The sequence below is a fragment of the Barbus barbus genome (assembly GCF_936440315.1).
Source record: "Barbus barbus genome assembly, chromosome: 43".
In the NCBI taxonomy this organism is placed as follows: domain Eukaryota; kingdom Metazoa; phylum Chordata; class Actinopteri; order Cypriniformes; family Cyprinidae; genus Barbus; species Barbus barbus.
This window is the reverse complement of record NC_136721.1, coordinates 22,518,317-22,535,947: the sequence shown is the minus strand read 5'-3', so window position 1 is coordinate 22,535,947 and position 17,631 is coordinate 22,518,317. Positions and strand designations below refer to the sequence as shown.

Here is a 17,631-nt window from a genome sequence, read left to right as displayed (position 1 = left end):
CTAAATATTTCCTGAAATAAAATATGAAATAATAAATTTTTTATAGGTAAAGACTTACAGAAAGTACATCTTTATGGTATTTCATTTCAAGAAAAGCTTTGGAAAAGTCATTTGGATATTTTATTTCAAGAAAAGTCTAGGAATCCTTTCAAAAATGCTATTTAGAGACTCCATAAGACACTGCATACTACATATGTATATCAATTCAGAACTGCTCTACCAATGAAACCACAAAAAAACACAAAACTATTTCAGAATTTGAACATAACTAAACAGTCTTTATTCTGAACAATTCCAATAATGAAAACAGTGAACCAAAACAGATTTGATCATTTTTGAACTAGTGAAAACACAAAACATGCAAAATACATTGTTTTTACAACATTTGTATTTTTTATTTATTTTATATGGTGAATATTATGAATATTACTATTTTACTAATATAGTAATAGATTACTATTACTAATATTACTAAATAATAATAAAAAAAACTATTTACAGTATTTACAGTGGAGGAAGACGCTCTAGCAGCCACTAAAATGGTTTTTTTTCTGACCATCTGGATTCACCAGACCTCTGAAAAGACAGGGAAGAGTGAGAGAAAAAGAGTGAGAAAGTGTGTAAGCAAAACAAATCAAACTTGCAACACTGTTTACATTTTGTACACACACACACACACGCGCGCACGCACACACACACAATAACCGGGACATACCCACAAACAAACACACCCACCCACCCACACGAACAAAACTCATGTAATCCCCTCATATTATCCCTCTCCGTTGTCATTTTTAGAATCTAAAACAGCTAACATGAAACAAAAGCTGCAAATACATGATAAAGACACATAAACATTCAAGAGGAGGGTGGAGACACTTACGTGCTAATGCTATCCACGCTTCCCAGCGATCTCAGCGCGTATTCGGCTACTAAATTAGCCATTTTTCTCCCCACGTCCTCCAAAACACCACCAAACGCCACAGAAACACTTCTCAAGTCGAAGATCCACGATGGAGAGATTCAGATGTGAGCTTTGGACAACATCTGTTCGCTGATAGCCAGTCTGTGTAGCGCTGCGACGCCATTATGTGTACGCTTCATGCGTAACCCGAGAGCGCACGAAAACACACGGACAATACGCCGAGCTATTCTCTAAACAATCTTACGTAAACTATTCAAACTGTCAATCACTTTAAACGTCCTTGTGGTTGGCTAACACTTCCATCCATCAAAACTGTGCTGGCGAGGCATTGGCTGGGTTCAAACACCCCTATTGTGATGTGTCCGGATTGACACCTCGCTGACCCATTCACGGACGCGCTTACTGTCCCGGGTTATAACAGCTCCTGCGATTGAAGGAGAGAGACGAGGGAGGGCTATTCTTACTCGGAAGAGACGATTCTGCTGGAAATAGATGGCGTTTCAAAGCTGGAATACGAATTATAATCGATATTTATTGGAAAATGGACGCTATCGATAACTATAACTCGAATCGCTTATGTAAACAAAGGAGGATCTATCGTGTTTTCCCCTATTTTTTCGTTGTTTTGGATTAAAAAGTGGATGCATTTTGAAGAGTGGACCCTTCTCTTGAAATGTATGCTGGTGTGTCTTGGAAAAGTCTGAGCTGACCAGCGCTATTGGCGATCAAACGTGAGTACTGCGGTTCGCTTTGTTCATTTTAAATGGCCGGTCTTTCAGCATTTCTGTTAACCCTTTCCTCTCTGGTGTATTGATTTCAAAAACAAGCTCACATCGTTAATCTTGAGTGTTTTAGCTTTCAAATGATATATAGTTAATGATAATTGATTGAATATTGTTCTAAAACAAAGGTAATAAAAAGTCCGACCACGCCCGACCACGCCCTTCCGGCCCGCCCGCGGGCCGATGCGGGTTAACAGGTTAAAAAGCGGAATAGATATTGTATTTTTGTAAGCAAATGACTAGTGAGGGTGTTTTTGGGCGGCTTTAACAGGTGCTATTATATCTAAATCAGAAACAATAAGCACTTGAACACTATATCAGTACTTGGTTTCAATAGCGATTAGGATGCGAAAATTCCATTAAAACTGAATATTATTCACTACTCAACTGCATGCAGGGTGTTTCTACGTCTTGGTTTGATCACAATGCACATGCCCAAACTATTTTGCCAATATATTTGATTTAAATTTGTGGCTGTTTTTTTATTTGGAGAACATCTTTATTTACGAAATATCGTGAAAAGGACACAATAGCAGCAAACTGTAGAAAGCATTTCTATCGGACTGTTCTTGTATAAGAGGCAGAACTGCTGTTGTGAACCGATACACATGCAATTTGTTTTTGATGGGGCTAATCTGAAGAAATGCTTCTGCCATGCTTTACACTGTTTAAAAGTAAAAAGAGCACAATTGGAAGGCAAAATAAATCTATTTTTTAAATGCAACCTGTTTTGCCATTGCATTCTTTGCAGTTTTGTGAATTCTAATGAAAATAAAATACTGAGACTTTGTTTCATCGTGTCTTGTAAACATACTATGGAGAATAATAATGCTGAATGACACTTAGCATATTAGCATATTAATAAAATTGTTTTAATTCAACAATCGCTCATATTTCAGCAGTTTTATACCTAACAAAAATAAATGAATCCGACAGTAAATCATATTGTAATGCATCGTTATTGGTCATGCAACCTTCATCAGGCATTGTTTTCTCGTAACACTGCCTAGTGAAGGTCACGAGAACCACTGCATTAAACTAAACCAATTTCATTAATATACTAATTTAGGATGTGGATTCCAATAGTATATTAACAGGACATAATCTATCAAATAAAATGTATGTTTTTTTTTTAGGTGTAATTCATGCATGTATACATTCCTATTTAGAAGCAGAATTACCTATATTTATGTCGAATGATTGGTGTGCTTGTCAAATGTTTCAGATTTCATTGCTCAAAAAATACGCTAAACATCTGAAATATTCACCTCACATATCCAAACTGAAAGTTATGCCACATCAGTGAAGCTCCAGGTATGTTCTGAATGTTTTGCATTTGTACAAACCAGTTGCTCGTGCAAGTTAAAAGTGCAGGGAAAGAAATTTATGTGGTTTTTAGTAATACTTTAAAATTCTTCAGCATTTAGAAATTGCTCTTTGTGAGCATAGCTGAAACTATTAAATCATAAATGCATGGGAAAGTCAGAAGGTGTGGGAATACATTCACCTTTATCTTGAAATAATCCCTTTAGAGAGAATCAAGTCACTTGATACCGCTCATAATATGGTCAGAATACTGCAACAGGAAACTAGAGAGGAAAAAGAAACGGCCAAACAAACAATGCAATGGTAATCAGATCAGGGTAACGGCTAAACCATAGTGATATGCACTACTTTATCAGGTCTGAGCAAGCAATCTGAATCATTTAAACTGAAGCATGAAACCACAATGTGCCTCAGTAAGGTTCAGAGATTATGGCCTGATGAGAAATCAAAGAGAAAATGGTCTAAAAATGTAGCATGAAGCACAACCAAAAATGCTGAGAAAGATTTCATGGTCCAACAGTGTGATTGGTCTGTATCTTAAAGCACTGAATCAAAGGTCAAGACGGTTTTACAAAGGTCAAAGTCTTTGTATTTTATTCAAATAATAAACTTGGAGCATAAAGGTGCATCACAAAGTGTAAATATTATGCAAGACTCAATGCAGAGCAGAAACACAGCCAACACACCCTGACACGTCGAAACATGTCAGTAAACACAACAGTTCATACCCACAGATCAGGCCGTGATGTTTCCATGGAGTAAGAAAAATGCTCAACTGTGACAGGGAGAGAGAAAGAAAAACACCCAACTCTATCAGTCAGATCATACCAAACTCTCCTCCCAAACTCTGTTTTTCTGTATCTCTCAGATGGGGGGGGGGGGGGGGGGGGGTAGGTTTAGCCCAGCATGCAAATCATGAAGCCTTGAAACTCAACAAAGAACTTCCATTCCCACCTCAACTCACTCCATAAAATGATTCTGAGAAAAAAAAAAAAAAACTTGACAAGTCACTTGGATGCTTAAGCAACACTTAAAGAGGTCTGAGAGTTACGGTTGTTTAGGCATCTCCTCAGCAACAACTGGAATGTTCTTGTAAATGGGTTGGAATTTGGAGGGGTTTTTCTTTATCGCTCATCCAACGTATTGAGATAAGAAGGACAGGTGAGTTAAATATTAAACGGTCTGAACCAGCTAGGAGCTTATCTGTGGTATTCATCATGAATGCATACAATGCTGGACAGCATCAAAGTGCTGCAACTGCAACATCTCAGAGTGAAAAGCAAGAACAAAAACTGTAAATGAAATTGAAATGCACACATCATCTGCATAGTTTCCTAGATTAAGTACAAAGGGGGCACAAAAAGTTTCCCACACCTGCAGAGCTCAAGGGTAAAAACAATTACAGGGCACTGGACCAAAGTTGTCCCTGCAGAGGAAATGAAGAACTTGTTATGATCAGAACATGTATTTAGATGATCCTCAGTCTGAAACAACAGGACTGGGAATCTAATTTGTGTCACTACAAGCAAAACACTGTTGCATAGAAGACTTTTTAAAGGGATAGTCCACCCAAAACTAAAATCCTGCCATCATTTATGTCATTCCAAATCTGTAAGGCTTACAGTCGTCTTATATTTGAAGCACTGCTTTTTTTTCCTTGGGGGTCCAAAACAACATTGGACCCCATTAAAATTCATTGCACAGGCCAAAAAAAAGTCCAACAGGTTTGAAACAACATGAGGGTGAGCAAATAATGAAAAAAACTTTCATTTTTGGGTGAACTCTTCCTTTAGCACAATGCGTTCATAGTACAAGAGAGGTGTATAACATTGGCCACACTGTTTCAAAACACAGAAAACACAAAACCAAATTTGGACATATAGTTACAAAACAAGAACAAAAAACAGTGTACTGTTCAATGAAAGTTTCCATATTTTAATCAAAATAAAATGTGTTTTTTCACCAGCAAAAAGTCCGACCATTGTGAGAGACCAAGGTCCTTACAACATTCTAGCCACTAAAAGGCTTCTGGACTAGATGAGACCCTCAAGTGAGACTTGTGTTTGAACAGTGCCGCGATAGACGTATGTCTTTTGACATTCACCTTGGTGGTAGCAGGTCTTGCAGACAGGTTTACTGGCATCACTGGACTACCACTAATGCGTTTTTGTGGGGCGCCCAGAAGCTCTAAGATATCCCGTTGTTCGTCTTTGCTCAGATATTGCCATGGTCTCTTTCCGCTGCTGTCTCTTATCTGTACATCAGCTTTGAACTTTTGCACCAGAAGCCGAATGAGTTTCTTATGGCCGTGAATGGCCGCCAGGTGAAGTGGCGTGTAGCCACACAAGGTCTTTGCATTGACGTCCAGAGTCATCCCGACTTTGTCGACGCCGTACCACAGCGTGTTTAAGACACGATGGTCGCCGTGTTTGGCGATCCAGTGGACAACGGTGAAGCCGGATATGAAGTCTCGCTTGCTCAGGAGGTTTGGGTCATCTCGGAAGAGAGCATAGATGTCAGTCCATGTGCCTGATGCCGCTTTGACAAACCAGTCGTGTTCTCTGGGGTCAAGAGGGATGGAGGAATGTTTGCTGCTGAAGGAACCATCATGCATGGAGGATGATAAGCTTCGCACGGATCCAGCGGGCGAAGATAGGTCTCTGAAACTTTGTCCTCGGCTAGAGGACTGCGAGACTAAGTTTCCCATGCTTAGAGTCGAGGACAGCAGCTGGAGACGGTTGTGCCGCGCTGAGATGTTGTCCTCTGGGAACGGCTGATCCAGGTTTTCTCCGAGACTCCGACACATGCGACTCCGCAGGCGGGACGTCAAGCGGCGGACGATGGGTCCGTGATGGGTCTCTGGCGAACTGCTCCGCGTAGACGCCCTCGAGTCCTCGTCGACGAGGTGACCCATCGAGTGGTGCATGGGCGTGATCATGTGACTCGGTTGATGGAGTTGCGAAAGCAACCTTGCTTCCTGAGTGTGACGCAGGAAAGCACGTACATTGTTCCCGTCTTGTCCTGGGACAAATCCATGATCACTGAACCACTCGTTGCCATGCGGGCAACCGGTGTCAGGCGGAGTAGAAGAAGGGGATGGGATTGAGACACTATCACGATTTGAGGATAGACTCGATGGGTGATGGATCTGCAGATACGTCACAGGGTTGTAAACAGACAAGCCGTGAGGCTCATATTCGTCTTGCTCCTGGATCGGAAATCCATTAAACCCTACGTTTGGTTGTAATAGATTATCATTGCTTCGGCTTAAGCCAGCTTGGTGGTACGTCTGGGAGTGTATGTGTGGAGAAACAGGGCGGTCCAGAAGGCAAGGTGAGGACTTGTATATGTGAGACTGTCCGAGGGTCGAAGGCAAAGGCCATTCTTTGATGAGAACATCTGAGGTGCTTTTCCTTTCAACCGTAGGCGACACTCTAACCTCGTAGTAAGCACAATGCGCAGGGTTGACGAAGGACTGCTCGCAACCATCTGCTTCCCTTAATTGTCTCTGTTTGGCAACGTAAACACCGTTGTGCTCCAGCTCTGTTGCCTCCCTGGTTGCTTTCAACTCCCATGACTGTTCAATGCTCTGGCCGCTCCCATTTGAGCGACTGTCCGTGTCAGATGGGGTTGGTTTCAAAGGACAGGTGTAGTTAACCTGTTCCTCACAGGAAGTAGATACAGCAGGTTGTTCCCTCCCATGTGGTGATGAAGTTCTGACAGCTTTCTCAAAACTGGGAGAAGTATCGTTGTTATTGTTGTTATTGGTGAGGATACCAGCAACTGGCAGGATTTCAACGCGAGTCGGGATGGTCAAAGCAGCTTGTGTTTTCCCGCTCACCGCTTGTTTTGAGTCTCGTTCCGGCTCTCGGTTCTTGGTGACGTCTCCGAGATGCACACGGTATTTTTTCCTCAGGACAACATGAGACACCCCCTCCTCCTGCCTTACAGTCGCCACAGAGTTCACATACCTCTTAAACAACTCCCGGTTCTGCTCTCTCTCCTCGTCCTCTCGCAAAAACCGCTTATAGTGGGCTAATAAGTCCGTGTTTCGCACCGTCCCGCCGTTGTTGATGATGAAGCGCAGCACGGAGTCTTGTGTGAAGTCTGTAGCCATGCTCGCGCCGTGTGAATCTCTCTCGCGCAATCAAACTGAACTGAAGGAGCTGACAAGCGCTTTCGCCTGTTGAGATTGTAGCTCCGCCCACGGGTTTCTCTCTCAGTTCCACCTGCATACCTGCGTACTGCACACATCTAAGTATCTCTCTATCTATGAATGCATGCATATATTTATGCATAAATTAATTTGTCTATTAAAAAAATTTGCATGAAGTCTGGTAATGAATAATACTTACAATATTAAGTACTACTAAACTGCTAAAATATACTGCACTGTAAAATATCATCAAAACTTCATTTGTTTTAAAATACGTAGACTAGGCTACTATAAATTTATGTATGGATTTATTATTTATATTGATACGCAAGCATTAAGTAAGCAGTGGCACCTTTAAGTATTTGGACACATTTGAGACGATTTGAAAATGTATAAATTCCACTGCATTGGATTAAAAAAGTATTTATATTTATATATTTATTTATATATATAACAGCATAAGCACACTTTTCAATGAAAAGATTTCATACAATAAAATGTGTTTGTTTTAAATGATAAAATATAAGTACTGCTCAAAACTAATTTATGCACATATTTTACATTTGCTTATGGCCAGCCGCAGGAACACTTAACTTTTCCATCTGAGGAATTTGCTTGAACTTATCATATTAGATAAAACACTGCAGTTGCAGTAATACAACAAATTCTTATTTTAATAGCTACATTTTTCATGTCTCTCATTCTAGGCATAAGATATTAAATAACCTTTTCTTTGGCAACTCATCCATCATCAGCCCATAAATCTTATGCAGAACACAGATGACGCAGAAATCTGACCTGTGTCGCAATCATGTTCCTCTCTTTTGTTAATGAGTGCATTGAGTCCACAGTAAAGATCTCAGGTTTCATTGTTAACAGGGATCCTTTAGCACTACATTATTTCTCCACACTCAGAAAAATGACAAGACGAGCAGCTCAGTAGAGAGTTTCATTTATTTGAGCATTGGGAGGTTTCTCAGCAGCGGCCTGGACTGTCATCAGCACCTCAGAGCAGGAGAGAGAGCTTTCAACAGGAAGGTTATGATCAGCAAAGGAATGGTGACAGTCTAAAGCTTCTTCTGTTAGTTCAGAATCTTACGCACTTTATTCTACTCATTATAACGGTTACATTACTAGGTTCAGAACAAGCAACAAACAGATCGTCTAACCAAGTCACGCCATGTGTGATCTAATGCCACGAACAACGCTAGCTCATCTTTAATGCTCAGTATAAGAAAGTGATAGGGACATTATCACCCTTCAAAAGCTCGCTCACACACACACATTTTATTAAAATAATTATTTTAATAAACATTTCATTCAATAAAATATTTAAAAGCACTCAAAAGGCTTGAGGGCTGTGTTTGACAAAAAAAAAGTGAGAAAAAAAAAAGTGAAAGTTACAGATTAAATAAACGACAGGAAACTAAATTGGCAAATACATATAAAAAGAGACACAGGAACAATACCAGTTTCCACAGACGGAGGGAAAAATATTTCTACTTTTTTTGCAAAAATTTTTCCTTTATATATAGATTTTTTTCTGCTTTTTTAAAAGCCTTTTATGTTTGCGGTTATGAAATGGCATCATGCACAGAGTGTGTTTTTTTGTTAGTATTTTTGGCCTCTCTCTTGCTCTGAGGTGAACCGATGAACGCGGCTGCTGCGGTTGTGTGTTCGTTTAGCTGTTTCCTCTAGGTTTCTCTGACCGGTTGGAGAGGTGGGCAGGGGGAGGAGCCAGCGTTTTGCTGTGTCACCAGTAAACCCTGCCCTCCTCCCACCGTTTCGGCCATGCACGTGGGCGCCCCCTCCTGGGGACTCTCCTCGTTGTACAGGCGCTTGATCCCGTCAAAATACTCGTCCACCTCCATGTGTTCCACCTTCCGCTTGGCTGAGGACTTACACGTGCGGGTGTGGGTGGTGTTGGGGTCAGAGGGCGCTGTCGGGGCGGGGGAGACGTGCCAGGTGGGCAGGACTCCCCTGTCCCGAGGCTCCAGGGCGTTTGGCAGGGGATGGCAGATGTACACAGTGTTAGGAGGCAGGGAAGCCGTGTGTGTGGACAGGCAACGTGCAACCAGCTCTCGACAGCCAATCAGCTGAGAACTGTCGATCTGAAAGAGAGGAAACAAAGAAAATGATGAGATACACTACTGTTCAAAAGTTTGGGGTCAGACAGTCTTTTATTCAGCAAGGATGCATTAAATTGATCAAAAGTTGCAGTAAAGACATTCATAATGTTACAAAACATTTCTATTTCAAATAAATGCCGCTCTTTTGGACTTTTTCTATTCTGCAAAAAATCCTGAAACAAATATATCAGTGTCCACAAAAAATATGAAGCAGCAGAACTGTTTTTTTTTATATATTCATTGTCTTTATTTAACCAGGAGAGAACCTCACTGAGATTAAAAACCTCTTTTCCAGGAGTGTCCTGGCCAAGATAGGTGGCCCAGTTATACAAATACACGTACAACAAAAAAACAGTACATCACAACAATAAAATATTACAGCATTAGAAGCATTTGCAATTCATTAAATCATTTTCTATTGCACGTAAAAGTGTTTTAAATTTACTAAGAGACACCAACTGATTTAGCCGCAGTTTCATTTGAAGAGAGTTCCAGTCTGACGGTGCAGCATATTCAAATGCATTCAAATGGATAATAATCAGAAATGTTTATTGAGCATTAAATCAGCATATTAGAATGATTTCTGAAGGATCATGTGACACTGAAGACTGGAGTAATGATGCTGAAAATTCAGCTTTGATCACAAGAATAAATTTACATTTTACAATATAATAGAAGTCTTATTTGAAATAGTAATAATATTTCACATTTTTTCTGTTTTTACTGTATTTTTGAAAAAATAAGTGCAGCTTTTGTCACAGAGATACTTTTATAGTTTTTATAATTAAAATTCTTTTCATTTTATTTTTATATTTAGCCTTTTTATTTATAATGCTCCCTCAGCAACTAGTTTTTATATTTTATGTTATTGTATTCAAGTTACAAAAACAAATTTTTAATGATTTTAAATTGTAGTTAACTATAATAACTCTGTTACCAACCCATAACTTTTAAAAGACTGCATATATCACATTAAAATAGAGTAATGTTCAATAAAGAGTCATTAATATTTTAAAACTGTTTCATTGTTGTTGACAATGTTAGTTACTAAACCTGTATGCATGCATGACACCGTAAACCTGAACTGTGGGAAATTTTTTAATTTTTTTATTAACTGTATAACAGTCATCACAGTAATGCAAGGGACTTTTAAAGGTCTGTATTTTTACTTTCGCTTTGAGCTCACTGCTGGTATTGATAACCGAGTTTGCTCTGGAGAAGTGACTGACCGGGCCTCTTCTGAGTTATGATAAGAGTGAAAGAGCCTACAGAAAAGCAAACATGCGAGACAGATTATACACGCTACTGCGGCTTCAATATATAGTCTGAGCAGATGAGTTCAACTAAACATCACGCATGAAAAGAGCCTCTGTAAGCAAAGAATAATGAGATAACTGTATCGTCACAAAACGTGACTGACACGGACTCCTAGAGAAAGTTTAGAGCGACCACAGAGCAATGTGATCTTCCTGAACACTTTTTCATCTGTTTGATGGAAGTGTTTGAATCTGATCTTCCCTCTAAAATCTCAAGATACATTATTTCATTTTACAAAGTTCAATACACACTAACTCTTTTAATCATATGAAGCCTGCTGTATTATATTAGTAATGCAAATTGCAAAGCCTCTAAATGACAAGACTTTTGCTGAAAAACCTGTTGCACACAATCGACTACATGTCTTCTGTTGTCTAATTGATAGTTTATACTTCTTTAACAAGTTGAAAGCCTTAAAACTAAGCATTTAAATATCATCCATATTGAGAAACACGGAGTGATGACTGATTTTTATATGCATTTTATGCAAGTAGCCTGTTATAAAGTTCTCATTGATTTACATTACAAACAATCAGAATCACAAGCTTCACAGGTTTATATTTCCCAGATGAACACTGCAGACCAGTTGGAGCCACTGAGCTTCATCAGTTCTCACCTGTAATTTGTGCAGCAGGTCAACAGTGAGAGCGAGCCAATCAGGACAGAGTTTCTCCAGCTCCAGCGTGATGAGGCCGAGGGACAGCAGTGAGCCACGCACCTGCAGCAGTGCATTGTGGGCCAGACAGTGGAAGAGCTGCTGGGTGAGCAGAGCCACGTGCTGAGACGGGTTCAGACCCGACAACGCCATGTTCAGCCGCCCGGACTTACAGCTCAGAACCATCGCATGGAACTATAGAGAGATGAATAAAAATCAATATTTTTGGATCTCAGCACTTAATCGGATGAACTGGCAGTCTTTCAGCACCCACATGGAGAGCCAGGCTATTAACAGCAACCTCAATATGCCAACAACAAGGATCCTTCCTCAACACCCACGTTTAAAAAAAAAAAAAAAAAGCACATTTAGGCCATCTAAATTCATTCCTCCTACTAGTAGCAGCAACATCAATCTAATTTTTAAAAACCAAAGAGCTTCAATTTGCTCAACGTTTTTGTTGTTGTTGTTGGTTTACTTAAGCATCAATACAAATTCAGACAATGTACAAAGTACTTTAGTACTTTTGCAAACTAGCATAGTGTTCTGTGAATTAGAATAGCTAAACTGATATTATCTTCCAATAAGAAGCTACTGTAAAACCCCAATTATGGCAGAAATTAATAAGGTGTATATGGTAACAATTCACAGGTTCGGTGAAGTTAACATTAGTTAACAACATTACCTAACAAAAACCAACGTATACATTATACATATACATTGCATATTAAGAACAAATGCATTATCTTTTTTGAGAGCGTTTGTTTATCTGCACTATGTCTGAAAGACGTTTTCTGTCAGATGTTAAATAGATCTTTAAAAAATGTCTTTAAGATGTTTGATTTAGATAAACTGGAAAACATCTGTATAAAAAAAACAGTTTTACATACAAAACGATTTTTAATACTGCTCTCAATAATCTTGGAGATGCATGCGTGCTATCTGTGGACAAACTTAGCCAGACCTCCATTCAATTACAGATACTGTCAGAGAGCACTGGATATGTGAAAGGGGAGTTCAGCATCTGTATGTAGAGCTGCAAAGTTAGCATATGTGTATGTTAGAAGAAGCGCACTCACGATGTAAAGGAAGTCCAGTGCGGTGGCGGAGTGCAGGTCCCAGTTCAGCTTATCCAGAACAATCCTCTCCATCCGTAAGATCTCAGACGGAGAACAGCCACATTTGCTGCTGGACGCCAGCTCTCTCAGAGATGGGATACGCTGCAAAACACACATTATATTAGCTATTTATGTAAGGTTGATGCCCAACTCTATCTGTATATATATATATATATATATATATATATATATATATATATATATATATATATATATATATATATATATATATATATATATATATATATATATATATATATATATATATATATATATATATATATATATATATATTTACAGTATACTTTAAATAGATTTATATAGTAGCAAATTTCAACTTGATTACTTGTATCACAAAATGTGAACTATATTATTGCATAAGATTTACTGCATGAATTACTGCAAGTCACTCTGAAACAATGTGCTCTGTGAAAAGCGATACACAAATTGATTTGACTTCACATTAAAAGGTTATGCAGACAGAAACATCCACAAAAATTTAAAAATAATCTAATCTGAAATCTAATAGTTAAATAATGGCAAAACTTAGGAACTAAATTATAGCAACTGCTTCACTATGTTTAAGCCACATCATGTGGTCAGCTCTAGCCAGAAATGACTTTAAAGGGCTGCCAGGAAATAATCGGATTAAACATTAGTCCAACTTTGGCATTTTAAGTAGAAGCCAGTACAGAAATCTCAGTCGTTATATTTCTACAGATAATTTCTCACTGTCAGTCCTTTCATGAAGCAGCTGAAGGCAATGTTTGTCATCCTTCAGCTTCAGTAAAGGACACTTTTACTGTAGGCTCATCAAAGTGGGGCTGATTTTAGACTTCAGACGTCAGAGATGTTCCATCCAGGGTCACCGTTTCCCACAGCAAAATTTAACTTATGCTGCATAAATAAAGCCACAGATACCGATGCTTACCATGAATCTACTCTGTTGCCTCTGAGAATAACAGACATACATTGTACAGCATATTAATACTGCATTCACCTCATCTTCCTCACTGGTCTTAACAGCCAGGAAGAAACAAGAGATGGCGATACAGCGCAGGTACTTTGGACGGGCCTGGAAAAGAGAAAGAGAGAGACTGATCAATAATGGTCCTGCAGTACTACATCTCGTGCACTTTTATGCCACAACGGCAAATGTTTCTCACACACACACACACACGCACATGCATTTCCTGTTCAGTTAAATGCCAAGGCACAATAACTAAGATCTGCAATGACTGACACATATTTGCATCTAAAAATACATCAAGTGCAGTTTCAGTTTCTATCTCTAAAAAAACAAAAACAAATCTAGAATGGTCTCTTTAACCCTTTTGATGTGCTTAAAGGAAATGGCAGAACAAAAAACATCCAATGTTGTATAAAACAGCTCAGCTAAATAGTGACCTAACTTGCTGTAACGCTTACATTACATAACAGTCAAAGTTCTATAACAGAGTAAAATAATGTTCACTGCATCTCAAAAGCACTTATGCTAATTATACAAAAATGATCACTTTAAATGCATAAATTATGCAACATGCATAAATTAATGCATAACTTGCGCAAACTTGAACGCATAAATTATAATGCATAACATTCACAATTTAAATGCATAAATTATAATGCATGAAATGCATAAATTAATGCATAACGTACAAATGCATAAATAGTATACTGAATAACCCCCACAAACTTAAATACATACATTATAATGCATAAAATCCTAAATTTAAATGCATAAATTTAATGCGACAAATGCATACATTTATAACCTTATACATCATACAATTTATCATGCCAAGTATAAGCTGAACTAGAACACAAGCTTGAACAGAGACGAAATGTAGAAAAGAAAGAGAGAGTATTATTATAATTGTTTTTAAAAATAGGTGTTATTATGTGAAGTACCTATCACGGGCTGCAATTAAGCCAGCCAACACACAGCTAAAAGGTGTTATGGACAGCTGGAGAATGGAAAACGCCATAATCCCACAATCATTGACTGGGGCAGAAGACCTTTAGACGTTTTTAAACATTACCTTAATGGCACAGAGGAAGCGATCCAGGATGCCGATGGCCAGGCAGAGGGTCTCTGGATAGAGCTTCAGCTGGGAATGAACATCCCTCAACCACCGGACGGCCTCATCACGCTTTTCAGGGGAAATATCTGTATCCTGAAAAAAATGCATTTAATTAATTAGATACAGGTTTGTATATTAATCAAAACTGAAATTACCCAAAACGAACCCCATTTTATTGTCTATTCGATCAGACTCAGATGCACAGACATTTATTAACAATAATGTATTTTATCATCAACTACTACCCCAAATTAAACCATATTATTTTACTTCTACTTTTTAGTTCAACTCGATATACTAAACTTACTAAAAACTAAAATAAAATTAACAAAACTTTAACTAAAATTACATTGAAACATGAAATATAAAAATAAAAAAATAAAAATTATAAACTAATTTACGCAAAACTATAATAGCATCTCAAAATATACTAAAATAACACTGATGACATACAATAAAACAGCCTGGTTCCCATCAGGAAAGACTTGGATATCAAACCTCTGACACAATGTGTGTGTTACAAACACAAATACACCAAATATATTCATAATACACAGACAACTACATCATAAAATTGTATTAATCCCAGTGTCTCGGTTTACCAAATTACAGATTTACATACAGCAAATCACAAACGTTCTGCAACATCGTAATTTCTGCCCAAATTAAAACACGTAATAATGATGACAGTATATTATTGCAACATAACCATTCGTGTATGCACAATGGACTTAGACAGAAACCACCTTAATTTATCTGCCTCCCACAATGTAAACCAAACAAACCAGAGCTATCAGCTGACAGACTCACCTGGTTGGTAGGTTTCTTTGGCACGTAAGCCTTCCACAGTTTGGCTTCCCTAGAAACTGCCATCTCTAGAAGAGATGACAGCTTCCGGCTTTCCAGGGGCAGGGTGAACTTCATCACGAACCCTGGAAAAGCCTACCTCCCCACTGGATACAGCTACCTGAGCGCACAACACACACAACATCTCAAAAATAGATCAAATATTATGTGTCATAAACCACAAGGGATGGCTCTTTATTTTTGTTGGTTAAATATAGTAATGTTTGTTAGTAGTATTCTGTCCATATATAATTTTTTTGTTTGTTTTTTGTGCTATCAAACCATTAATCGCATCCAAAATAAGAGTTTTTGTTTAAGCATGTATATTTAAGAAAAATATGTTGCATTTACATATTAAATATATTTATATATAATATAAACATAATAATGAATATGTAAATGCATAAATGTAAATATTGTCATTTTTTTAAATATTATTTTCTTATATACTTCGTTAAAATTATATTTTCAAATATTTTGAGTACACATCATAAATATACACAGTACACATTCAAATATAGTGCAAGTAAACTTACTTTGGAGTATATTTATATACACACATACAGTACTACTGGTTAAATGTTAAAGGTAAGATTTAGAAAATAAATTATTTTAATCAGCATGGGTGGATTAAATTGATTAAAAAGTGGCATCTATAATGTTGCAAAATATTTATATTTCAAATAAATGCCGTTTCTATTCATCTGTGAATCCTGAAAAATAAAATGTATTACGGTTTCCACAAAAATATTGGGCAGCACAACTGCTTTCAACATTGATAATCAGCATATTAGAATGATTTAATTTGTAAGTCTGCTAAATGACCAAATGTAAATATACATAAAATAGCAATAACTAATATTATAATATCTATATACAAATATTATTGTAATATGATACATTGGCATGGTTCCAATCGTTACTGGTTATGATTAAAATATAAATAATTTCAAATAAAAAAATATTCAACAATAAACTTACATTAAAAATATATATATATATATATTGATAAACCAACTCTGATCTAATGATAACGAGTTCACCTGTTATTTTAATTAAGAATTCAGCATCCTATTCATGCTATCTAGATACAATATGGTGTATAAAAAAATAACACCACTATTGTTTAATGTAAACAATAACATTAAACATATCTCAATATGAAATATTGATACAGTGTTGACGCAGTTTACATTTGATACGTATTAGCTGACTAGCTACACAGCAACAGATCAATATACACGAAATCCCACACACCTAGCTACACCGAAAAGACAAAAATAAGATTTTATGTGTATATTTATGTCCAGTGTCGCTGGTTTAATAAAGCTAAATGGGTAAACATGTCCATAAAAGCGCTTAGAAACGGTTAGATTCGTACCTCCCCTGCAAGGTTGTGGGAAACGCAGATCATCCGGTCCATTAAACTGAGGTAAAATAAAGGAGCAGATCGGATTCCGTCATCTTTTTAAGCGTCCAGCTTCGTCTCCATGTTTGCCGTGAAATTTGATGGAGGTTTTAAAACTAAAAGGGATCCTTCCAAACTGATATTAAACATAAAATGAACGGAATATAGACACGGACGTCTACTTCCGAGGAGGAGACTTTGAAGGGACGAACCACCTTCCGCCGACCTCCTCGCCGCACTCAGGCTACTACACCGAGAACCTTTTTATATCAATTTAAAAAGATCAAGAAAATTCTTAAACTGTAAAAATGCTATAAAGTACAATTAAATGTAGATCTAGTCGGAAGTTAAATTTTCAACGGAATTTGTGAATTCGGTAACTGTCATAACGGAACTACTTAACCTGGCGAATGGATTTTGGAGTGTAGCTCGCCGTACTGTAGTGGAGGGACTACTTTCATCTACAATCCTGTTCAAGGTCTCAAGACGACACAAAACATCGCACAAATTAGATGTTAAAAGGATTAAATGTCTGAATAAATTAATTATAATACTTTTAACATATATTGTACAAAGCTTTAGGAAGAAAGCTTACATTTTAAACAAATTCCGATATTTTATTAAATTCGATGTGACTATCTCTTGACCTAAAGAAATATTCTCACCCGTCAATTTAATATAACTGAATCAGACTTCACTACATATCAGATCTGTTATCATATCCAGCTAAAATGTTGCCAACACACGTATCATTTAATGAATATTGAATGATGTAAGAAGAAAAGACAAAAACTGTTAAGAAATCAGTATCGGAGAGCAACAACCAATCCGAGAGAAGGGCGAGCCATCGATTCGCTAACCAATCGTCGACGTCTTCATGAAAAC

At 37.6% G+C, this 17,631-nt stretch overlaps 3 protein-coding genes across 6 annotated transcripts in view; 1 reads left to right on the top strand and 2 right to left on the bottom strand.

Annotated features, from left to right (window-relative positions):
- LOC306862778 (protein Shroom3-like) overlaps nucleotides 1–2,651 on the top strand; it is a 56,506-nt gene extending 53,855 nt beyond the window's left edge. For all 4 annotated transcript variants that reach the window (XM_079405761.1, XM_079405764.1, XM_079405763.1 and 1 more), the window contains one exon: nucleotides 1,905–2,651. The gene's annotated coding sequence lies outside the window, so the exon portion shown is untranslated. The remainder of the gene's footprint in view (nucleotides 1–1,904) is intronic.
- A 958-nt stretch (nucleotides 2,652–3,609) lies between these two features.
- LOC306862777 (ankyrin repeat domain-containing protein SOWAHB-like) lies at nucleotides 3,610–7,187 on the bottom strand. The gene has a single exon (XM_079405760.1). The coding sequence runs from the start codon at nucleotides 7,148–7,150 to the stop codon at nucleotides 5,051–5,053; it is 2,100 nt and encodes a 699-aa protein (XP_079261886.1). The 5' UTR covers nucleotides 7,151–7,187; the 3' UTR covers nucleotides 3,610–5,050.
- Nucleotides 7,188–8,126: 939 nt separating this feature from the next.
- On the bottom strand, nucleotides 8,127–17,564 carry LOC306862798 (cyclin-I-like). Its single transcript, XM_079405796.1, has 7 exons — nucleotides 16,720–17,564; nucleotides 15,303–15,459; nucleotides 14,451–14,585; nucleotides 13,409–13,483; nucleotides 12,370–12,510; nucleotides 11,252–11,485; nucleotides 8,127–9,300 (listed from the first exon to the last, which is right to left on the bottom strand). The coding sequence occupies exons 2-7, from the start codon at nucleotides 15,414–15,416 to the stop codon at nucleotides 8,884–8,886; spliced, it is 1,116 nt and encodes a 371-aa protein (XP_079261922.1). The 5' UTR covers nucleotides 15,417–15,459; nucleotides 16,720–17,564; the 3' UTR covers nucleotides 8,127–8,883.
- Between the last annotated feature and the right edge of the window lie 67 nt (nucleotides 17,565–17,631).

Bases quoted from the DNA above. Each gene is read 5' to 3' on its own strand.
- LOC306862777 (XM_079405760.1), bottom strand. From the start codon at position 7,150: ATGGCTACAGACTTCACACAAGACTCCGTGCTGCGCTTCATCATCAAC.
- LOC306862798 (XM_079405796.1), bottom strand. From the start codon at position 15,416: ATGAAGTTCACCCTGCCCCTGGAAAGCCGGAAGCTGTCATCTCTTCTA. The intron at 14,586-15,302 runs GTGAGTCTGTCA...CATTTTTTTCAG, and splicing joins CAAAGAAACCTACCAACCAG to GATACAGATATTTCCCCTGA. The intron at 9,301-11,251 runs GTGAGAACTGAT...CCTCTCTTTCAG, and splicing joins ACCTGCTGCACAAATTACAG to ATCGACAGTTCTCAGCTGAT.